Source organism: Xenopus tropicalis, chromosome 1 (genome assembly GCF_000004195.4).
Source record: "Xenopus tropicalis strain Nigerian chromosome 1, UCB_Xtro_10.0, whole genome shotgun sequence".
In the NCBI taxonomy this organism is placed as follows: Eukaryota; Metazoa; Chordata; class Amphibia; order Anura; family Pipidae; genus Xenopus; species Xenopus tropicalis.
In genome coordinates, this window is record NC_030677.2 from 160,167,768 (window position 1) to 160,192,915 (window position 25,148).

Below are 25,148 nucleotides of genomic sequence, written 5' to 3' on the forward strand. Positions count from 1 at the left end.
GTTTTTGCTCCTTAGGTTTCATAGCATGGTGATCAAGCCTACATTCATAAATCTTTTATGGTTTGAGGTGGATGAATGTTGCGTTGCTTGTCCAATGGAGCTTTAATTTGTAGCAGTGATTAAAATTATCCTACCAAATTGGACCAACCAACTGCAACTGAATTCTGTGAGCAAGGCTCATTACACAGAGCTCAAAGATTTTGATTATAACCAGTTTAAAGGACCGCAAAATCCTCCCAAACCCTTCCCCCACATAAACAGGCATGTTAAACCTAGTCAAAGGTGCCTACTAAGTCTCCTGGTCATTTCAGAATGTTAAAGCACTGGGAAAACCTAGCTCAAAAAAAGTGAATACACACATGTACCTATATATTTACTGTTTTGGGGCACAGCGACCTGTGGCCCTCTTTTCTAATACAGTACTGTTAGTTAGCACTGTATAAGGGCAGTGCCACATGGGGAGTTTAGTCACCCCACGACAAATCTTCGTTATCGCGGGCGACTAATCTCTCCACAATGCCATCCTACTGGCAAGAATGTAAATCGCCGGTGGGATGGCATATGCGTCCCTACGATTTCCCGAACTTACCTCTCAAGGAAAATGTATTTTTTTTTCTTTCTCTGCTAAAACACACGTAGAGTTATCAGTAAATGATAGGTATTGTCTATTTTAGTAGCCGAGTAGCTTGTACTAGTAGCTCTGTGTGTCTTCACCCTGAGATGCCTCCCCCTCCTGCCCCCAGTCCGCCTTGTAACTTGCATGAGGTATAAAGCAGCAGGAGGCACAGCCTGCATTGGGCCCTGTCCCTCCGGCGTGGGCTGCTTTCTTGCTTCTGTAGTGCTTTTGCACTTTGTCCCTGGGGTGAAGAATAACCCCTTATTTATTTGCAACAAGTGCCCTGTTCTATGAAAAAGTTTTCGTTCTGTAGAGAAACATTTGACTGCTTGTCTTACTGTTATGTGCTTTGTAAATTTGTTCCCTATAGGCCAATTTCTGCTTGCTCCTGGCCTATGCTTTTGTAAACTTTGTGGGGGTCATTTATAAAGTTTGCGTAGGGTCATTTATAAAGTTTGCAAAGCACATGTTTTCACTAAATGTTTAAACTTGCACTGCTGTGCCTGTATTTCCTTTTTTGAGAATTGCAGTGAAATGTGAATTGTGCACAAAAATTAGCATTTTGGGGAGATGCATGAGCATACATACCCTCTGTGGGCATATTTGTGTGCAAATATAGTGCTGATTTTCTCTTTATGAATATACATTTTTCATCTAGCAAGTATTTTTTTCTGCCACTAAAGCTGTGGCGTTACTCAGACACAAAGTGTGTGCATAAATATTTGCAGTTAGCAAATCTGCCATATTTAAAAAGCTTTAAGGACATTTGCACTGTGAATAAAAAAAAATATGTTTGCACATTAAGTGCACCAGTCTTGTCCAGCTTTATAAATATAAGCAAGCACGGGCAGGGCAAGTATGTTCACTGTGTGAATTATTCTGTGCTGTGCAAATTTTTATAAGTGACCCCCTCTGTTTTTACAAACAAAGCACTGCTAATTTTTACCAGTGCAGGTTTAAAATAATTTCTGTTTAAATGTATTCAAAACACCTTTCTTTGTTTAATTTCATACACCTTTTAGGTACAGTTAAATGATTGCCCATGTGCCCTTTAATTGTCCCAGCATCTCGTAATGTCATGGTAACATGGTAGATGTGTGTCCCCTTAACTTCCATTAGCTAGGAAGCCCTGGAATATAGAAATACTATTTTACAGTTCTTTTAGTATTGAAACAAAGATTTTATTGCTCTGTAATAATAAAGCAGTTCACCTTTACTTGATGGTCAGGATCAGGAATAATATCCTGTTGGAGACCAAACAAACTGTTTTCAGTGATTTAGGGCCGTGGCAGACGGGGAGATTAGTCGCCACGCGACTAAACTCCCCAATATGCCATCCCACCAGCTAGAATGTAAATCGCCGGTGGGATGGCATACGTGGCGCAGAAATCACCTAAAGTTTCCTCTCAAGGCAAATTGCCGTGCCGCGTATGCCATCCCACTGGCGATTTACATTCTCGTTGGTGGGATGGCATTTCGGGGAGATTTGTCGCGGGTGACTAATCTCCCCGTCTGTCATGGCCCTAAAGGAACAGTAACATCTAAAAAAGTGTTTTAAAGTAATGACAATGACAATAATGTGCTGTTGCCCTAAACTGATAAAACTGTGTTTGCTTTAGAAACTGGACTTGGCAAAGCCTGTGCTAATAAAATGCTTAAACAGAAGTAGCCACTGCTGCTGCAGATTGAATTTGGTAAGATTGTGTCAAATCACTGACTGTGCAGAACTCACAGGAGAATGTCATGCGAAAATAGGTGGAACAGAGGACAGAGAAAGCTTTATCTGTGTGTGTGTGTGTGTGTGTGTGTGTGTGTCTTTTTTAGTTAACCATTTGCCGTACCTTGAAAGAAAATAATATTTAGTGTTTTACAGGCTACCTGTACAATAGTCGATCCTATCCGTTAGCACTCTGACTTTAATTAAATGAATTTGTAATATTGGTAGTCCCATTGACTACAGCATGCTAAATGCAGTAATAGAAAACAAAAATTAGTCTAAAGGCCTTATCTCATGGTGTTTATAACATGTTGCCCCTGCTACTTCTGTCAAATCAACTTTCGTTGTTTTCTAACTTCATAGACAGGAAAGCCTCTTTAATTTAGGGTTTAGCTTGTTTGAGCTGTTCCACATGCCCGTAATTCTGTTAGTTAAGGAATCTGTAGCAAGTAGAAGTCAATGGTATCTATTGTTCCTTTCCACAGACTTGCATAGCAGCACATTGTATGGGAGGTCTGATCACAGTGGTTAAACTTCCTACAATCTGCTTTTTGATGCCTTCAATCTGCTGCTCTGGATTTACAATATCCTTAATAGAGCAGAACCATTAACCAGGGGTGCCACACCTATTGTGCCAGAAGGGTCACTGAGTATGCAATTTATTTTCATGACTAATGCAGGTAGAATCAGCTAATCAGGTAGACTTCTGATGCTTCTTGCAGGTGCAGTCTTCTGTTCTTTTTTTCTTACTCACCTGAGTGCTGTTTAAATGCATGCCTACACTGTGTGGGGACATTTTATATTAACCAATGTCTGTTTCACATAACACTGTAAACCTGTTTGACGGATCCCTTCCATTCAGATGGTTTCTGTACAGCGAGACCCATTTGATAACATATCTTCCAGTCTGAAAGTAATTGACTCATCATCACAGGGTGCACTAGTATAAAGGTCGAGCACCACAAAAACACTACCACCTTCCCTTATTTATATAATATATAGTATATAATCAGTTGCATAACTTTTTAGACTTCTGTAGAAAACAAAACCATCATTGTGGCAATAACTGTTTTTCTCTGGAATTTCTCGGGGGATAGGAAGTATCTTAATAGAATTAGCTAAATGGAAAGCATGCAAGCACAAGGCGATTAAGCACAGGCGTGGCCAAAATGTATATATTGCTAACTCATTTGTCTCTGCCCAGGGTTCTCCTCCTTTCAACAAGTGTTTATATACTTTTAATCATTTTAAATGGAACAGTTGCCAAATTTGTTTTAGGATATTTAGGAAGTGCTCCTTAAGGTTTAATGGCACAAGACCTTTTGCAAACACTACAATCCTATTAAGCTGTTCATAATTGCACCAATATTATCGTACAAAACGAGGTTTCGTATGCTATTCGGTGCGTGTATTGTGGATTGATGAGGCGGGCGATATCGCAAAAGCCTTGCATATTGGTCATCTCGTTGATTGGGCGGGACAAAATATTTTGATGGGGTGCCGTTGAAGGCGCCCAAACAAAGTCTACGTTTAGGGCTGAATTGTCAGATCGGTGTAGAATTCCTATTGTTTCTACCTCCATATCGGACAATTCAGCCCTGAACATTAGTGGAGGATACAAATGATTCATTGACCAGTAGTCACAGGAAAGATCGTAATTGTAATGTGTGTGGCCACCTTTAGGCAGAACCATGATGATTAAAAGCCACTACCTTATACACACATTTATCTTTAGCTGAGATGGGAAAAATGCACTGCTTCTGCTGGTAAATACCTGCTTCTTGGCAGACCATGAGTGTCATGAGCCTCCTTTATATCCCTCCCTTTGGCACCTGCAATTCTCAACATTAAAAACTATTTATTACTCACATTAAACATCAGTAAACCCATTAAAAAGAAATCAATATTAAACAAATCCTTTATTTTCTTTAAGACAGAGGGGGCAATTAGTCACTGCAACTTCTTTTTAAAAAAAAAAAGTTGCCTTGAGAGGAAACTTCCGCGGTTTCCCTGAAATCACAGAAGTTTCCACTCGAGGCAACTTTTTTGCCATCCCACCAGCGATTTACATTTTTGCCAGTGGGATGGCATTTCGGGGAGATTAGTCGCCCGCGAACAGGGAGATTTGTCGCGGGTGACTCATCTCCCCGTGTGCCAGAGCCCTTAAGGGCTGAAGTTTCATTGAGAGGCAAGTTCGGGTTACTTTGAATAACCGAAGCTACGTGCCTGCCATCCCACCAGCAATTTACAATCGCCATGGGATGGCGTTTTGGGGAGATTAGTCGCCCGCAATAACGAAGATTTATTACAGGCAACTAATCTACCCCTGTGCCACCTCCCTAACTGTAACTTTAAAATGCAATTCCTCACTAGTCAAATGCTGTACAGGTATAGGGCCCATTATCCAGAATGCTTGGAACCAAGGGTATTCTGGATAAGGGGTCTTTCCATTATTTAGATCTCATGCCTTAAGTCTAACTCCATGCCCTAGTTAACTATTAATTATTCCTTATTGGATTCAAAACAATCCTATTGGCTTTATTTATATCTTAGTTGGGATCAATTACACTGTACTGTTTTATTACTACAGAGAAAAGGGAAATTCTGAATTATTTGATTAAAATGGAGTCTATGGGAGACAGGCTTTCCGTAATTCGGAGCTTTCTGGATAATGGGTTTCCAGATAAGGGATCCCATACCTGTAATAATATCTATTAATATTTCAGATGATTGTTCCGGGGGTGGCTTAACAGGTTTGCAAACCCTCTTGTTACCACTGGGTTAAAGATCTGTTTTTTGTCTCTGAATAGTTGTTGTGAGTCTGTTGAATATTTGATGGAATTTCAACTTTAAATGTTTGGAAGAAATGTTGAGCAAATAATGTTAGGGTATGGAGAAATAACCAGTTCAAACAAAGATAAAGGTACAAAGTTTGGGTCACTCTCACTCGATTTACTGAACAAGCTGCTGCTCTAATTAAGGATATTTGTCACACAACTAATAGTTTGTCCCAAATTATGATCACTTGCAGTTTTGGTTTTGTCTTTTTCATGTTCTGCTGAAGCATTAAAGGTATTGGGTCTGGACTGGAAATATGTTAAATCTGGTAAATGCCAGAGGGGCTGCTTTTAGGGCTCATACAATTGGGTGTTTCGCACTACGGTGGTGTTCCCCTGCAGTGGGATGGAGGAGACCTGCAGTCCATTGTTCCCTATTGTGCTGTACTCACACAGGCGCATGTAAGCATTGAATGCAGGTAGCAAGTTGTGTTCTACCTGCATTTGGCACTTACATGTGCCTGTGTCCGTATAGCACGAAAGTGAAGAATGGGTTGTGTCTGTTCCTGCGTTCCTGCATTTTACTGCAGGCATAATCCACCTCAGGAACAGGCGGTTGTGAATACGAATCATAGGAGCAGGAGGGGGGTCCCCAACATTTTTGCCCCCTGAGCCACATTCAAAAGTAAAGAGTTGGAGACACAAGCATGCTAGAGGTTCCCAGGATGTCAATAAGGGCTTTTATTTGGTAGCTCCTATGATTTTTTTTTTTTTTATATGCAATAAAAACTTACCTCCAAGCTAGGAGGCCTTGGAAGCAACATTCAAGGGGTAGGTGAGCAACCTGTTGCTTGCGAGCCACTGGTTGGGGATCTCTGCCTTAAGGCAGGGGTACAGGGGGAGATTAGTCGCAGGCAACTAATTTCCCTGCAATGCCGCAATCTCCCCGCAAAGGCATACACATCGCTGCGATGTTGCACAGTCACTTGAAGTTTCCTCTGAAGACTTCGGACAATTGCAGGAAATTGCAGTGACGCGGTGCGACTAATCTCCCCATGTACCCCTGCCCTTAGACACATGGGGCTACTAGTAGCAGCTACTTGCCACAGCTAAAATATATAAAATATACAATGCTGATCATTTACAGATACCTGTGTTTTAGCAGAGGCAGTTTTTTGATATTGCTTATGTTAGTACACAAGACAATATGGTTGAACTGGACTTTGATATGATGGCTTTTTTTTTTCCTTTTAATTAATTTGTTTAAATGCGCCAGGCCCTTTCTTATTATGACAGGTGTGTCATAATTAGAAGCCAAGATGGCCTAGATAAGCCCCCCCCCACCTAAAAACAAGGCAGGCAGTTGTTTTTGAGCATAGGAATATTAGAGTAGAGGTTACCGACGTGATATGAATGTTGCTGAACTCGTGTTTTTCTGTTGAACACATGGTTGTGTGCTTAGGCGCCTACAGAACTTCCCTTTTAGCTTGGTACTTTAACCATTTCAGGTGCTTTAGAAATAAACAGCTGTAATTATTTCATTACTATATTGAGACCCCCCTTTGTGAGGTTAGGCTTTACTAAAGAAATAGAAGTTCCTATCTGTACTTAACATTAAAATACTAAAATAAGCCCTGAATATTCTTTATATAAAAAACCATTATTATCCATATAGTAATAATTATACAAGGTAGGAGGTAGATGTGCTTAAGTAGCTCTTTCCAGTGTCCTGCAACAGCAGGCAAATCTCTCTATATAAAGGAACAAAATGCTAAATATATTTAACTGCACATTGTTTACCTTTTGTTTAAGCAACAGACTTTATATGTTTTGCAAGTCATATGAGCAGATGTCTTGCAAATGGCTTTGCTGGCTGATATTATTCTGCTTTTTGTCTTTGACCTGATATGTCTTAAGCTATTTTTTTCTTTTTATTGGTCATATGAGTCTGTAATTCTTTGGCAGTTGCAGCAAGGTTTTGCAATTTGCATTAAGCCAACAGCTTTAGTCTTGAAGTATATCTTGTTTATAGAAATACAATAACACAACAAAACCTTTCAATCCATATTATACCTTTTCATTTTGATAATCTGGATGCTATTTTAGTGCAACATCTGTTATGTGATCAGTGCCAGAAATCGGTCTTTCCTTAGAAAGTAATATTCCAATTATTCTACTTACTACATTGTAGCTTGACACACAGCTTTTTTTAAAATTATATTCTTGTGTTCTTTACTGTAATGGTAAAGAAGATCCCAAGGCATACAATACAGGGCTGGAAATAGATAGTCTATAAGTGCAATGGTTACAGTCCATGTAAAATCTTCCTCTCCTCCTTTACATTGAGTGTAAATATGGCCATTACTTTGTGGTTATCGGTGAATCTCAACACAAGGCGTTGCTCATTGACAGATTTCTCAGTGGAACAATAACTGTTTCGTCCAGATTTATTGGCTTGATTTTTACTATCTAGATATTCCTATTCCTCTTGGCACACCTGTGCCATCTTCCATTTAGGCTAATGTCCAATGGGGAGATTAGTCGCTACAATCTTTTAAAAAAAAAAAAAAAAAAGCGAGTTCCAGCGACAAGTCGTTTGTTTTGTCTCTACATAGAGAAGAATATAAATCGCCAGTACCTAAACTGATCATACTACTTCAACTCGCTTATCGTTTCGAATTGCTAGGAGACCTTTTTTTGAGCGATTTTACAAAGAAAGCATTGTCATTCAAAACTACTGGAATCGCTGAAAGTAAAACCCACTGAGCGGGAAGTCGCTGCGATTTCCCCATTGCACTGAATGTAATTTCTAATTGTGGATGGGGAATATGACACCTGGATTTGTGGGAAATAGAATTGGTCCATTGTGGTCCGATGAGTGACTTGTCGCTGGAACTCCTTGGGTGAAGCTTTACAATTGCCCTAGCTGGGCATCCAATTTATATGCAAATGGATCAGGACATGTATCCATACTTGCTGGTACTTAGCATCCTTGTTTATCAAGGTCAAAAACAGGAGATATTTCTAGCCTTCTCTTTCTTGCACTTGGTTTGAAAGAGAGAGTAAAAAAAGGCCCCAAACGTCACCTGGTTCTTTGATCTTGATAAACACTTTTTTTTTTTTTTCATCTTTTGACAAACAAAAGTGCTGCAGCGGGTTCTTTGTTATAGCTCTGAAGTAGACGGAAATTTATATATTTTTAGTCTGTATGACTATGTAAAAAGGAAATAGGCGAGAGAGAGTTTCATTTTATGGTTTTTTTTTTTTTTTTTTTGTTTTTTCTAGAAAATGTTTGCCCAAATATCGTTTCCACAAACTGCAAATATACATTGACTGCCTTGAGTGCTTGTTATAGCAACACCACCATAAGGCCACTGGGTGTTTTGTTTCCTTTTTTGAGTTGAGAATCCCCTGTGCAGCCCCAGGGTAGGTGGTGTAGCTGCCACTTGTTAATTACATTTGGGCTTACAGAAGACTGTAAAATGTTTCACTGTTGTGAGGTTTCTTGAGAAATACCGGTAACCGTATGAATTCCTATTAATTCAATTCATGTTCTTACAGTATCTTATCTTAAACTTCCATTTCCTTTTTTCCCATTTAAGTTTTTCAGCTATTCCTTTCTGTATTGAATCTGTAAATCTGATTTTAAATAAAAGAATGTATTCTTTTCCTTAGATACTTTTTTTGTAGTTACTGATTTTGGAACTTGTGGAATCTTACACACCCATTTGGAAATACTTTGTTCCTCTCTTCTGAGCAGCAAAAAACCTGAACAAATATCACTGCCATAAATAACTGGATTGTTGATGAATATGTTTCTTTTATCTTATATTAACCTGCATTCCCTGCTGCTTTTGCATTTAAAGCCCCCCCCCATCCTCTACAAATGAACAGAAGTGGTAAGTTTAGTATTATTTTTGACCACTAGGGCAGCTGCCTGTGAGAAATCTTCACTATTGCGGGCAACTATTTTCCCCGACATTGCATCCCACCAACAAGAATGTAAATTGCTGGCGGGATGGCATATGCGTCAATTTGGTTTTCCAGAGTTGCCCAAAGTTTCCTTGCGAGGCAATTTCAGCCAACCAAAGCAATGTGTATAGCATCCCACTGGTGATTAACATTCTTGCCAGTGGGATGGCATGTCGGGGAGACTAGTTGCCCGCAATAGTGAAGATTTATCGTGGGCGACTAATCTTATCTCCCTGTGTGCCGCTGCCCTTAGGCAAAGGGATTACTGTTGCCTATTCTGTCCACCCCTTTAAAAAAGTTAGTTTAAATTATATGCCAGATTGTAAATGTTCTGTAAAGCTGGAAATATTTCAGTTATTGATGTATCTGCTTTGGTTTATTATACTCCGTATCCAAACCATCCTTTAAAGTTTATTCTCTCAAGTGCCACTCCTTGCTCCATTGGTCAGCAGAAAATGTGAGGAATTTGTTCTATTAGGTTGTTATTCAAAGTGCAAACGTTTTAAATTAATGCTACACCTGTTTTAAAGATGACTAGAATCTCAGTAATATCACCTATTGGGGCTTCTGTAAATAGGCATGCTACCCCTGGAAATACTGTTTTACAGCCAGATATGAAAAATTATTTCGGTGTGGTCAGATCCTAATCGGTGCACAGCCCCATTGGCCTACACCCTTTTAGAGCTAAAGTTTGGTTAGACAGAGAAACGACCCCTCTGCTCTGCTCTCTGGTGTGTCTGCATCCAGGTCAACTCATTGTATCTGGGTGCAGACACACAGCTGTTTCATGGCCACTGCCCCATGTGGTAGTAGCCTTATGTAACAAAACACGTGGTACCCAGTCATTGTTTCTGCTGACAATTTTCCCCACTCTATTGCAGAATGTGCGCATCGATCCTTCCAGTGGGTTTGCATATGAAATGTGGCGAGACCTACCTGTTCCGTTCTACATGTCCATCTACATTTTTGAAGTTGTTAACCATAAGGAAGTGCTATTAGGAGAGAAGCCACAATTACAAGAACGCGGACCATATGTGTACAGGTAGAGTTGGAGAGTATTTGTGCCCAAATATGGGCAGATATTTTCTACAGAGTAAATATCTGTTTTTAAGGATAAGGCACCAATTTTGAATGCTGACACAAGTCTTGTTATCCTCTGGTGCCTTCTGTTATCAAAGTGTGTTAAACATCAGTTGAGAAAGTTGGGAGCAGTCTCAAGGGCAGAGTGGTAGAATTTGGATATATGCAACATATTTCTCAATCCCAGCATAACAGCTGCTCTGAGTTTTAGAGAAATTACAACATGCTGGTGACTGTGGTAAGTGATATTGTACAAGTCAGAAAAACGACTTTCAAAATAACAGGCAGCAACATTCAGTTATTCAGTTATGCAGCCAGACTCCCCTGTGGCAGCCTTGTCTCTGCTGGTTCCCCCCAGAAATTCCATATTATGCAGCAATCGCTCAGTCTTGCATTGAGGATGATCCTCCAGCTTAAATAGACTTACTGGCCTTCAGATATTTCCTATAATTGCTTATGTTTTTATATCAATACCCTCATTCATTAAAAATGTTTAGTCTTTTGAAGTTATTTATAAATGTAATTAAATCTGAAAGCAGCATCTATTTCTCTTTTCCTGTTCTCTGGTTCTGACTCTTGAAACAATGAAGCAGAGGTACATTTACACCTGGCTTCTGCTTCCTATTTTCAGGAGTTTGAACCTGCAGTTCAGTAAATATGAACAGCCAGGCAGATACTGCTTTCAGTGGCATTTGCTTTTACAAATAACTCATCAGCCACTGAAAAAAATGCAATTAATGTATAGGGGAAAATTACTTAAAATTACCCTTTATTTTGATTAAGCAAACGAGAACATTTTTAGGTGGAGTCCCCCTTTAAAGTTGTACTGACACTAAAACAATAATAGTTCTACTTTTGTATGTAATTGTTACTTGAATTTGCCAACCTGACTGTCCCTTCTCAGCCTGTCAGTCATAGCTACTAATGCTAACAGACTACAGCTGCACAAATATGGCAGCCTCCTCATAGAGGAAGATGGGGGTCAGATAGTAAATAAAAGCATTGGGCAAATACTTTTATTGCAAAATTATAAATAACATGCAAAGACAATTTTATGATGTATCTGTATCTCTAAGCTTTAGGGCCATATTTGCTGACATAGCTGTAAAATGCCTCCAGTGCAGTTGCAACCAGTCAGTAATTAGTCTACTAAAAAGGTAGATAATGAAATGTTAAAGATCTGATTGGTTGTGGATAACTGTAACAGTGCTAATTAGCACCCATTTTTGTACAATACCCCATTTATCACTTTCATCTCTGCTGTAGTAGAGATTCCTTTGGAATAGTGGAGCTAGTTGTAGCTTAGAAACATCTGTGTTACTTTTCAGGGAGTACAAAAAAAAGCAAAATATCACCTTCAATGAAAATGGAACAGTTTCATTCGTGGAGTTTCGCACCTTCCATTTTGATCCTGAAAAATCTAACGGCAAAGAGGAGGATCATGTTATAGTGCCAAACATTCTGGTTTTGGTAAGTTCTTGCCTTTTAAATGTGCTCATAATAAATGCACGAAGTTTCTCAGGAGTTCAGTTTTATTCTTTAACAAATAAGCCATTAAACACTGTGTACCACTCCACAGAGTGAGGGATAATAAATGTATTTCCCTGGAGTTTTTGTTTGGTAACTTAATTATTTATAATCAGTGTATTTTTTATTTTTCCTTAGGTATTCAATAAAGTTGGAGGATATTGCTGTCCTCTTTCTGATTCCCATAAGATGTTAACATTAAGACTTTAATATTAAATACTTTAGCCAATAAGGGGTTTGTTCTGTTACAGTATACATAGACACAGTGCAGTTATCGTAAAGAAAAATCTTCTGCTAGATACTTATTGCTGAGCTGCATGTTGCAGAAGGAAACTGAGAACAGGGCCCACTGCATTTGGGAGCACGGAAGGCTTCCTTTGTTATTTCCTATACAAAAGTATTAGTATCGCTTTAATGCAAATATGCAGGACAGAATGTAAAAACACACACACCCTTAGGAAAGCAATGCAGAATAAACAGTACTTTTTTTTGGACACTTAAACTTTCCAAGAAGTGCTGACCCACTCCATGTTATGTGTTGTTTAATTATTTGACTGTCCTGGCAATCCAGCTTCAAATTTAACCTTTAATTGCTTCATCATGAAATCTTAGTCTTTCCTTCTAGTATGGGCTGTTCTGCAGATACATAGATAGTCCAGTCACATAAATGCCCCAGCAATGCAGATTTAATAAACCCTGTGGGTGGTTACAGGCTTTCTGCACAGGCAGTACGGATGCCTGGTTTTACAGTAGCCTTAATGCACTGGAATTTTTTAGTTATTCCTACCCTATGGTGATTGCATTTTCACTGGTTCTGTTAAAGGGTAGTATAATTAGTCTTCTAACATTGACAAGCTAGAAATGATATGGTTCTTTGGCCCTATGACAGGGAAACTATTGCAAGCTAGGACCTAATCATCCCTAATGACTACAGTGATTAGTCACTTACCCATTTAAGCTTTAGTATAACATTAATCTTTACTTTTTGTGTGATGAAGACAGTGTTATTTAATGGTTCTAAACTTATTTGTAATTGATAAGAAGTATTTGTTCAAGAAATATTTGTGCAAGATAGCAGCTCCCAGTAGATATCAGAATAGCACTCAATAGTAAGAATTCCAAGTCTCCTTTGGGACTCCTCCAGTTACATGGGAGTAGGAGAAACAATAGGTTACCCGAAAGCAGTTCTAATGTTTAGCGCTGGCTCCTTCTGAAAGCTCAATGCACTGAGATGGCTACACACCAATATTACAGCTAAAAAAAAAATACATTTGTTGGTTCAAGAATAAAATTTTAAATGGCAGAGTGAATTATTTGCTATGTAAACAGTGTAACTTAGAAATAAAAAGTGTGCCATAAAATCATTGCAGAATCCCTTTAACCCGTGTCATTTAGCCCTATTTAATTTGGCCCACTGCTACACAGCAGCTTTGTTTATATAAACTAGAGTAGTGTGTCAGAAGCAAACCGATCAGTTTTATCAGTGCAAGGAAACAGCACATTATATTTTCATTACATTAAAACACTTTTTTGTTTTTTGGTGTTACTGTTCCTTTAATTAAATACATTCATTTCAGTAATATATTTCTTTAAAACAGGAGTTTATGTAGTACCATGAGCATAGTTGCTTTAGTCCAGAAAACCCATAATGATTAAGCCACAGTTAGGGGCACATTTACTAATCCATGAACGTCCGAAAAGCGTCCGAATGCGTTTTTTTCGTAATGATCGGTATTTTGCGACTTTTTCGTGAATTGTCGCAAATTTTTCGAGCTCAATACGAAAAAGTCGCGACAATTCGCTAAAGTCATAATGGCTATAAAAAAGTCGCGACAATTTGCGCAAGTCGTAACGGCTATGAAAAAGTCGCGACGATGACGAAAAAGTCGCAAAATGTTCGTTTCCAATCCCGATTTTTTTGCCATTCGGATTCGTGGATTAGTAAATCGGCCCCTTAGTATTTGCTGTTCTAGTGGGCTGTCCGGCTGAAAGCTTACAGGCGAGATGTGGTCCTCCAAGGGAGCATATTTACGGCCTTCAGTCTGCTCACGAACCATAGACATCATTTAATTATGATCCATCCCTGAAACATGTCAAATGACGAACATCACCTCAGTATATGTAAAAAGTTGTTGAGCACTAGACTAGGTCATACTTTGCCCATGCTAATGCATAAACCATGTTGCATCATCCCATGTATGTTTTATTGCCCCTACTGCTCCTGCTGATAACACTGATTTTATTGGCTTATTGCACCCATATGGTTCTAAAGATCATTGTCTTTAAATTTATTTCAAGTAAACTCCCCCCCCCCACCCCGGAAATATTTTTTCCGCAGATCATGTGATTTAACAAAGAATAGTAATTGCTAGTGGTGATGATAAAGTGCCAAAAGTAAGATGCCAAGGCTGTCGATACAACAGTAGTTTGACTGACAGCAGAAGCATGAACTTAATGTGCAGTGTGTTTTAGAGCCTCAGCCCTGATTCGCAATTCACACTAAGCATTTCATTCTGCTCGTTTAGCATGTATTGCTCTGATGCCACAATTTCTGATGTTTCTCATGTTATTTTTTAGGGCTCATCTGTCATGTTGCAGGATTTGGGAATAGCAATAAAATGGATTATCAGTGGAGCATTTTCCGCTTTCAATGAGGAGGCCTTTATTAACAAAACCGTGAAGGATATATTGTGGGGCTACGAAGACCCATTCTTGGATTTCCTAAACACGTTTCTACCTGGAAAACTTCCCTTCAAAGGAAAGTTTGGCTTTTTTTCAGATGTAAGCAACATAAGATTAAGTGATATGTAACAATGCTGTGTGTTCTATTATCAATAGCCATGTTTCACTCTGACTTATTTTCATTGGAAAAACCTCCTAAAGACCCCTCCTTTTAAATGTTTTTGCAGTTTAATAACTCAAATACTGGAGTATTTACAGTCAACACTGGGATGGAAGATATTAGCAGAGTCCAAATGGTAGACAACTGGAATGGACTGAAAAAGGTATTTTCAAAATAAACTGGCTTGTTTCTTGGCTGATATTCACACATGTATTACTTTGTTAAAAGAAAGGCCTACTTTAAATCTACTTAATTTTAGTTCATTTTACAAAATGTTTACCAAAAATATACAGGTAATAGAACTGCTGAAAATACACTGGTAACACAACGGGGACAGTTCCTGTGGCTCGGGGCCAAACAAGCAGGTCGCATGCATTTTAAGCATTCACAGAGAATGTGCAGGAGTTGCTTAATTTTCATGAGTGTACAGAATTTTGCATCCACAGTCTGGCAGGAATGAACTTAATCACAAAGCCATTCACACAGCTGAAACATTCTTTTCACAATATATTTTATTTATATAGGGTGACTTTTCTGAGTGGAATAGTACTTGTATTTTAAAACTGAATGAAAGGATTTTTTTTATAAATTTGCATAACCTACAAATCTTCAGTAGGTGATGCTGCATAACAAGCTATAAATAGTACATAGGTTTCAGCATTCTTTTTGTACTGTGTTCTTATTCCATATTAATGTCTATGTCCCATATTAATGTCTATATTGTCCCTTAGAAAGCACTCACGGTACGTGTATTAAAAAAAAAAAAGGAATTTATTTAAACAAAAATGTCAATATATATATATAATATTGATGTCTCCATTTTTCCAGTGTTGTAATAAAATTGCTTGTTCTTTCAGCTGCATCAAGATGAATTGATCTGATCCTCTTGAAAGCAAGACAGCCATATTGTGTACTGGCTTTAGCAGGGACCAATAGGAATTAAGTATATTACAGAGATGGTACAGCTGCAAGCAGAAACACCTTATTTGCCATTGGTAAATAAGGTGGTACTGCGGGTTGCCACCATCTTGCTGGCAAAAGGATCGGAATAATTTGCTACTGTGTGGAGCACTTTGTGGGGACTTTAGATACCGTTTTATAGACCAGTTTAAATAGGACTAGTGTTTTAGAAGTGATTTTTATTGAGAAAGCAAATGTTATGATCGGTCAAGACTTTTAATTTTTATAATAAAATTAATACACTTTTGAGTCCTGTGATTTCATTGATTTGATCCAGCAAAGGCTCCATGACATTCCAGATAAGGCACATCTCAGAAGAAAAGGCCACAAGCATTGAAAATCCGTTACGCTGCAATGTGATGAGGCCTGATTTCATGCATTGCTAACAGAATACACTTTTTTGTTTATGTAATCAAGCAGCATGACAGGCAGATTAATTTCCACAACATATTGCCTTGATAATGATTATACTGTGATCTGAAAGTCCCTTAGTTATTGCAATGCACCTTAAACACGCTGCTCTTCTGTCCAGCCACTCTCCTTGGCTAAAGGCTTTTAAAGCTGTATTGCAAACAGAACATCTTGTTATCTCGCATGTACATTTGAATTTTGTTATATCTAATGTACAGTCTGGCCAAAGAAAGTTTACAAAATGTGATTATGATATGTTATCTGGCTAACAATGTTGTTGGTTTTTTTTTTTTTTGTTTTTTTTTTTTTTTTTTTATAGGTTGACTTTTGGAATTCAGAACAAACAAATATGATCAATGGAACTGCAGGTCAAATGTGGCCTCCTTTCAGGAAACCCTCAGAACCTCTAGAATTTTATAGTCCAGATGCTTGCCGGTAAGACATCTCCAAATATACATTTTAAAGGGCATGTATACCCCACACACAATTATCAGTGAACAGCCCCTTTGAAATCTTTCAATAACTGCCACTTTGGTTGTTCAGAGGTTAATAGTAAGGCTGCAACATCCTCTTTATCACTTAGATTTCCTTCTCCTCCTCTAACCCACTGGCCCCCTCCCTCAGGGATTTACTTTGACTGTTGGCTCCTGGGCATGCTCAATTCTTCTCAGCTCAAATTACTAAACACACCTTCCATTCTTGCAGCCAATAAAGAGATGGCATTTCTGGTTCCCATAGAAACTCTGCTCTAGCTGTCTGCTCCTCTTTGTTTCTCCTAACCTCTTCTCCTGAGCTCAGTTTAATCTTTACAGTTCTCAGGCAAAGAACTTTTTTTCAAAGACGGTTCTGCCTGTGTGAGCCTGCAATCTTGATGAAATTTATGCTGAGTAAGGGTCTGTGTGCGTGTATGCTGTTTGCAGATTTAAATGTAACTGATGATGCGTGAGAGGGAAAATGGCCACTAGGTGAAAGCTCCTATTTGTTTTAGGAAAATGGAGGGGATATATGCAGTACAAATGATGCCGTTTGAGTGGGGGAGACGTACCCAACTGATATAAATTGTTGGAAAAAGTAGGCTTTACATGTCCTTTAATAGGAAAACAGAATATCATAAAATGACTTTGTATAGAAAAGAAGGCCATTTTAGCATATTGATATCCTGTCCTATGAGCTGTATGTAAAAAAAGATACAATGTTTGAACCAGGTCTCTAGTGAATGTTGCCTGCGGATCATTTTCTATGGTTTATGAAACCTTATGCAAACTTTGTGACTTTTATTACATGATCCCTCTTGCCTCTAATGGACTGCAATTTACAGTGAGTTAAAAATGCAGTGATATTATCATAAGAAACAAGGTTTTGTACAATATTCGGTGCATTTATAGTGGATTGTCAAGGCGACTGATCTCACAAAGCCTTAGATATCTGTCGCCTCTTCAAGAGAAAATTTTGATCAGGCTCCATTGAAGGCGCCCGAGCAAAGGCAAGTATTCTGGGCTGAATAGGGGTAGAATTCCTATTGTTTCTACCTCCATATCTTACGATTCAGCTCTGAACGTTAGTGGAGAGAGAGAACAATCTTTCCTGCAACCAATGGTCACAGGAAAGATTGTAATTGTAACATGTATGGCCAGGGCTGCCATCAGGGGGGCACAGGGGGCACTGTTGTCCCGGGCCCAGACGATTGTTGCTTTAAAGGGGGCCCGGCCGTGATACAGTTTTTAAGCACAGCCCCCTTTAAAGAATTATGGGCCCTTGTGTCATTGGTGGTCAGCGGGAAATTTGATTGGTTGCGCCCCGTGCGTACGTGGACGTCAGTACGCACGGGGCGCAACCTTTTAAAAACGATGCAGCGGCTAGCCAGTGGGCATAAGAAGAGGATGTAGCCAGAGGAAGCGGACGTAGCAGGCGGGTGCTAGGGGGAGCCACAGGAAGCAGGGGGAAGCTGGAGGACAGTAGGGGGGGGGGCTGGAGGACGCTGGGAGGGAGCTAGAGGATGTTGAGGAGGACGCTTGGGGAAGCTGGAGGATGGTAGGGGGGGCTGGAGGATGTTGGGGAGGACGCTAGGGGGGGCTGGAGGATGGTAGGGGAGGACGCTGGGGGAAGCTGGAGGATGGTAGGGGGGGCTGGAGGATGTTGGGGAGGACACTGGGGGAAGCTGGAGCATGCTGGGAAGGACACTGGGGGAAGCTGGAGGATGGTAGGGGGGGCTGGAGGATGTTCGGGAGGACACTGGGGGAAGCTGGAGCATGTTGGGGAGGACACTGGGGGAAGCTGGAGGATGGTAGGGGGGGCTGGAGGATGTTGGGGAGGACACTGGGGGAAGCTGGAGCATGCTGGGGAGGACACTGGGGGAAGCTGGAGGATGGTAGGGGGGGCTGGAGGATGTTGGGGAGGACACTGGGGGAAGCTGGAGCATGTTGGGGAGGACACTGGGGGAAGCTGGAGGATGGTAGGGGGGGCTGGAGGATGTTGGGGAGGACACTGGGGGAAGCTGGAGCATGCTGGGGAGGACACTGGGGGAAGCTGGAGGATGGTAGGGGGGGCTGGAGGATGTTGGGGAGGACACTGGGGGAAGCTGGAGCATGTTGGGGAGGACACTGGGGGAAGCTGGAGCATGTTGGGGAGGACACTGGGGGAAGCTGGAGGATGGTAGGGGGGGCTGGAGGATGTTGGGGAAGCTGGAGCATGCTGGGGAGGACACTGGGGGAAGCTGGAGGATGGTAGGGGGGGCTGGAGGATGTTGGAGAGGACACTGGGGGAAGCTGGAGCATGTTGGGGAGGACACTGGGGGAAGCTGGAGGATGGTAGGGGGGGCTGGAGGATGTTGGGGAGGACACTGGGGGAAGCTGGAGCATGCTGGGGAGGACACTGGGGGAAGCTGGAGGATGGTAGGGGGGGCTGGAGGATGTTGGGGAGGACACTGGGGGAAGCTGGAGCATGCTGGGGAGGACACTGGGGGAAGCTGGAGGATGGTAGGGGGGGCTGGAGGATGTTGGGAAGGACACTGGGGGAAGCTGGAGCATGTTGGGGAGGATGGTAGGGGGGGCTGGAGGATGTTTGGGAGGACGCTGGGGGAAGCTGGAGGATGGTAGGGGGGGCTGGAGGATGTTTGGGAGGACGCTGCAGAGAAGGTGGAGGATGCTAGGGGGGAGCTGGAGGATGTTGGGGAGGATGCTAGGGTGGAGCTGGGGGATGCTAGAGAGGGTGCTGGGAGGGAGCTGGACGATGCTAGGGGGTAGCTGGAGGATGCTGCAGTGGGGAGCGGGCGATAGTGTGAGGACACTGGGGGAGGACCAGCAATGTTTTATGGGGCCCTGGGCTGGCTAGCTATGTTTTAGGGGGTCTCTGCCTGGCACCAATGCAAAACGTAACCCTGGCTACCAATGTTTTAGGGGAGCCCTGGCTACCAATGTTTTAGGGGGGCCCTGGCTACCAATGTCTGTGTGTCCTCTGTACTGATGGGAGGGGCCTTTGGGGAGCGGGGCGTGGGTGGAGGGGGACCCAGAAAATTCTGTTGTGAGGGGTCCCGTGATTTCTGATGGCGGCCCTGTGTATGGCCACCTTTTAGGGTTCTAGTTTAGTTTAGAAAAGTGGCAAATTCAATCAGTTTGCTTTTCGCCCAAAAGATATATGTTGAAATTATGATGAAATATTAGTAGTAGTATTCTCTTATTAACTTGTATATAGCACCATACCTTTTGCGCAGTGCTTTTACAGAGACTATGCATCATTCACGTTACTCCCTGCCCCAGTGCAGGTCCCAATCACATTTTCACACCGTAGGGGTCAGTTTTATCAGAAGTCACCTGTATAGATTTTGAGTATGGAACAAAACTGGAGTACATGGTGGAAACCCCACTAAAGGTCAGTTTAAGACATCATTAGTTTACACAATAAATTTGTGACATTGAATAGACTGACAGACACCTGTTTTGATTCCCTTTTCCTTTTCTTCACTGCCATAAACATAGGGTTCTTAATCAAGGACACCTCTTTTGTCAGGGGCAGGCAATAATTCTCAACAGCAGCCCTGACTATCTGTGGCCTCGAGCTTTCCCATCTTCACACCAGATGATGTACAATGTAACATTGATGTGTCCCTTTCAAGGACAGTGGTTCTGTAGCTTTCCGAATGATATCACCAGCTTCCAGTTTAGAACTTATTTGTTCAAGGCTATGTGTAACATGTTTGATTGTAGCAGGCCGTTCCAGTAAGATAATGCAGAGTAATTATTTTGCTAGTTTCTAATATAAGTGAATTTTGCTAGATAAAAGGGCTTATTTATCAGTTTTTGAGTTTGTGAATTCAAGTTTGTTTTTCTGAATTGAAAAAACTTGCATATCTAATGGTCGCTTATTTATTAATATGAAAAAAAAACTAGTTTTGAATAATTTTTTTTTTTTTTTGAGTTTACAAGCTCTAAAAACTCGAAAAAATTTGGGTTAACTATGCCTACGACAACTTCCATTGAAACTTCCAGAAACTCGCAAGCTTTTACATGGCAAATTTTTGCATTCATGTTTTCGGGGGTTTTGCACTTAATAAATACCAGACATTTGAGTTTTCGAACCATAACTGGAATTCAAATATTTTTTAAGCGCAATAAAAACTCGACCATTGATAAATCACCCACTTAAAGTGTATAATTCACTAGCTTCATAGTAAAAAAGGGAATCCTTTGGGTGTCTATTATCTTTCATATTTCAGGTGCTCTGTTTTAATATTTCTTATACAGCTTGATATACACTTGGAAAATTGAGCATGACATTGGAAGCTCTCTATGTTTTATGTATTGTAGGTCAATGAAACTGGTATATGAAAAGGAAGAAAAATTCAGAGGTATACCTACATTTCGCTACACTGCCCCCAATTACCTATTTGCCAATGGATCCGACTACCCACCCAATGAGGGATTCTGCCCCTGTGTGGCTTCTGGAGTCCAGAATGTCAGCGCGTGTCGTTTCAGTGCGTATATGATTTATTTTAGTTTTGGTATAGTTTAATGTTTGAAGCAACTTGTGGCATTTAATCTTCCTACCGTGTTAAGAGTTTCTATATATAAAAAAAATAAAGTGCCAGCACCTAAACTTTCTTTTTGTAAAACAGTTTAATCTCTTAGGGATGTTCTCCCTGTAAACTGTGTCAGCTGCCTTCAGAACATACATGAAAGGGCTGCTTGTGCTGGTAGCCTGCCCATGGAAAGACTTGGACATTTACTTGATACGTCAGCTTGGTAGCTGTGCCTTTTTATTAGTTTTGAAGTTGAAGTAACCAGTTGAAGGGTTGGTCTTTGAATCCCTGAATCAATGATGGCACAAATACAAGATGTTCCATTGTGGAAACTTTAGTGAAATGTTTGTGGAACCTTTCCTAGGCTTCTAATATGAACCATTCTAACTCATTAAGAGAGTTTATAAATCTCAGGCAAAAGTCTCCACCTTCATAACAAATGATAGTGGCTGTGGAAAGCTTAGAGACGTGCAGTTACTGAACTGGTGCAAAATTATACCTTTGTTTAATCGACGGAACTCTTCATTTAAAGCTTGTTTCCATATATCCTGCCAGCTTAAAAAGAAGACTTTCTTTTTTTTATGTTTTCTTCGCAGTTAGTAGTGATCTCGTAGAAGAGACATTCTAAATAGAGCTAAAGTAGCCGAAATAACTGAGGTTTGACACTAGCAGCTACAACTGGTTGTCCACTGCCATTCAAATCTTTTTGCCCTGAAAGCACATTTGAGAAAAAAAGAGACGTAAACATTGACTCTTAAGTGTTGCATAAAGAAATACACTACATTCTACTGAGGGAGTTTTTGCAGTACAAAGCAGGGATTTTTTGGTAGTCTTCAGAGGTTCCCTTTCATTGGTTGCAAGGAGCACACCTCACCAGGGATTGCTGCCTTTGAATACTGTAGCTCCATTTAGAGTCTTTGCTGTAGCAAATCACTGGCAACTCTGAACTTAATGAAAACATAAAAAAACTTGACACGTATACTTTAAACTGGCTTACTTGAGATTGGCTGAAATTTGTAAACCCATTCACTGGAAGGCAAAGGTCTATCAACTGATGTTTACTACTCAAGGCCATATTTATTTTTATTCATCAATTTGCATGACTGCATTAACCCTTAGCAACCAGTTACATTTTATTGTGATTATGGGTTTGTTACGAATACAGAATTAAACCCATGATTGTAAATGGTTGCGTTGAGAATAATTAGTTTTGCAGCAGCTTTAAGGAAGCAGTATGTTCTGAGATAAAGAACATTTTAGTCATTTAATGTAGGCTTGCAGGTAGATAAACGTGTTATTAGTTAAAGGAGAAGTAAAGCCTAAAAATGAATATGGCTAGACATGCCATATTTTATATAATGAATTCAATATTATTGAACCAGACTAAAGGTTCAGCATCTTTATAGTAGTAATAATCCAGTCCTTTAAAGTTGTCTCGGGTGACCATACTGGACACTTCTGTTAGAAATGTCTTCGACACTCACATGCTCAGTGTGCTCTGAGCAGCTGTTGAGAAGCTAAACTTAGGGGTCGTTGAAAATTAAGCAGAGAAAATGATGTTTGTCTGTCATATAAGCTGATATTATCGGGCTGACAATTAAAGTCTGGTGCTAATTGCACTGGTTTCAGAGCTGCCATGCAGTAATCATCTGTGCTAATTACTAATCGGTCTTATATTGTGACATTTATATCCTATATATACAGTATATTGTGAGACGGTCCCTAAGCTCAGTAACTGACAGCAGCACAGAGCATGTACAGGGAATCTGCAGAAAAGTAGATGGGCTACTGGGGCATCTATGGAGGCAGAGACCTTCCCTGCTAAAGGGCTGGAGTTGCCTTGGGCTGGTACAGAAGCCCAAAACATGATGTACAACATTTCTAGCGTATGTCTTTACTAAGCTTTAGTTCTCTAAGTTGGTGCCCATATTAATTACCTGGGATCCTTCTCTTGACACTGATGTAAAATACAGGGCAACCAATGAACCGTCTGCAGTTACAATTTTAAAAAATACTGTGCTATGTCCCACATCTACTCCAAACCTTTCATGTGTGTGTGTATTTGTGCAGTGGGAGGGGGAATGGGGTCTTAATAAACTGGTACTTCTCTCTTTGCCTGCATACAGCACTAATTATGGCTTCTTCCTTCTATTCTCCAGATGCCCCATTGTTTCTCTCATTCCCTCATTTCTACAATGCCGATCCAGGCTTTTTAGAGTCTGTAGAGGGGTTGCATCCAACTGAAGAGCTGCATTCCCTTTTCCTAGACATGCATCCAGTAAGTTCATTAAAAATCAGCTTATGTACTTTCACATGAATTTAGGAAATCTTTATTTTTCATGTGTATCTCTAATTTGCATGTAGCTTGGGCATAGTAAAGTGTACACACTTTTAAGCAGCTTGTATTGCCAGTTTTGTTGTAAACAATAGTAACATTTATTTTGTGCATGTGTATCTGCTTTGTGAGCTGCTGTCCCTGTTGGAGAGGGGATTCCTGGCCTACTGAATGGGGTTGTTCAGGACATCTGGAAACCTTCTCCAAGAACCGAGTGGCACAATTGGCCCTCTTTAGCAGGAGCAGCAAATTCTGTGGGATGGCTGCAGAGCCTCTTTCGACGTTCTAAATGAACCATTTTATCCACTTTTCAATGGAGAGCCAGTCGCAGTAGAAATGTCGTAGGAAGGATTTGTACAAGGCAGTACTTTGGGTAACAATGATACCAATACATATTTGTATCTGTTTGGGTTTACATTCATGCGTGTTTTCCCATGATTATTTTGATTCAAAAGAAGGCGATGCACAGCAGTGATTAATTTAATTTAACTTCATGTGGTTTTACCAAACCATGTGTATGTAATGACTTAATTCTCCTCCTTGAGCATTAATACTTCCTTGTCTGATATTCCTGGTGGGATGGGATAGAGAAGGAGCATTAATACAATATAAAATCCTTGCTCTGTGATGGAGATTTGGAATCTATAATGTCTCTACCCCAGGGGGCTCACCACACAAGGCAGAATTTGATTTTGGAATCATGATATCATGTGTTATGTTACAGAACGAAGAAGCAAAACAGGCCAAGTCCACACTCTAAATTTCACTCTGTATTTCGGAAAGATTAAAAAAAAAAAACTCTTGAAAAAATGTCATGTTGTAAAACCATCTTTTCAGTAGGGAAGAAGTGGTTAAGGCTTTGAGTAAGCATAGGCCTACACCATGAAACCTGTGAGTCTAAGCTGTAATATCTACAAATAAATTTCACTTATTTTGCAAATCAGGTCTGGGGTGAACGCGGTTCATCCACTCTCTCTAAGGCTTTTGCTGGATAGGTTGCTGTAATTGTTGCTTAAATTTTACTAGTATATATGAGATGTATGTCATATTTGTGTGTGTAATTTATTTAAACGACATGTTGATATAGAAACCTGATACTTTTGCCTACCTAAACTGACTGGGACACCTATTAGAGTAATGGCACCCAAGAAGATTTGTTACCTGCTGGAAAGCTTCCCTAACTGCAGGTGGAAAATCTCAAAAGTTGTAGCTCATTTCCTATGGGCAACAGATCTTTGTGTGCCATTACCAGATAGGCATGGAATTGGCTAGCCACTGGAACATTCTGTTTTGTGAGTACTTGCAAGACATTTAAAGTAGTAGTAATTTTTTAAACTGCAGGGAAAGAGTGCTGGCCTAATGATCAAGAATTTAGCCAGCGTTGTGGTCATAGGGGTCACTGTACACATCAGGGATAATTTGGAACAATCCGCTTCAGCATTTTGATCTCTGGGGAAAGGGCCACATGACACTAATAAGGCAAAATACTTTACCAAGCAGAGTGTTAATAAGTGCTCCTCTTGCACTACAGTTGCGTGGTCCCTTATTCCATAGTACAAGGATTTTACATAACTACAGCAAAGTTAACTGATTAGATAAGAACCAATTAACTTGTAAATCCATTAGCATGTAGTGATAAGATTAAGCTCCGTGCCAAATGTTCCCTTCTGTTTATATTGGTCCTTTAGTTTTATTACACTAATTATGATCTTAAACTTTGAAACTGTTGTTTTGTGTCAGACTGACTTAAGACACCACTCCCCTTTAAGGAACTGGTCAGACATGGTGATTTGTTTCAACTTCTTTGTATAGATTACAATTATTCAATAAGGGCTCTGGCACACGGGGAGATTAGTCGCCTGCGACTAATCTCCCCGAACTACCATCCCACCGGCGA

General features: G+C 40.3%; 1 protein-coding gene across 3 annotated transcripts in view; it reads left to right on the forward strand.

Annotated features, from left to right (window-relative positions):
• The window catches only part of scarb1 (scavenger receptor class B member 1), a 58,386-nt gene that overhangs the window by 12,341 nt on the left and 20,897 nt on the right, over positions 1-25,148 (forward strand). For all 3 annotated transcript variants that reach the window (XM_002935287.5, XM_004910540.4, XM_004910542.4), the window contains exons 2-8: positions 9,964-10,124; positions 11,491-11,632; positions 14,267-14,470; positions 14,599-14,694; positions 16,222-16,337; positions 20,705-20,871; positions 23,076-23,194. In XM_002935287.5, the coding sequence (XP_002935333.1) occupies positions 9,964-10,124; positions 11,491-11,632; positions 14,267-14,470; positions 14,599-14,694; positions 16,222-16,337; positions 20,705-20,871; positions 23,076-23,194 (1,005 nt within the window). The remainder of the gene's footprint in view (positions 1-9,963; positions 10,125-11,490; positions 11,633-14,266; positions 14,471-14,598; positions 14,695-16,221; positions 16,338-20,704; positions 20,872-23,075; positions 23,195-25,148) is intronic.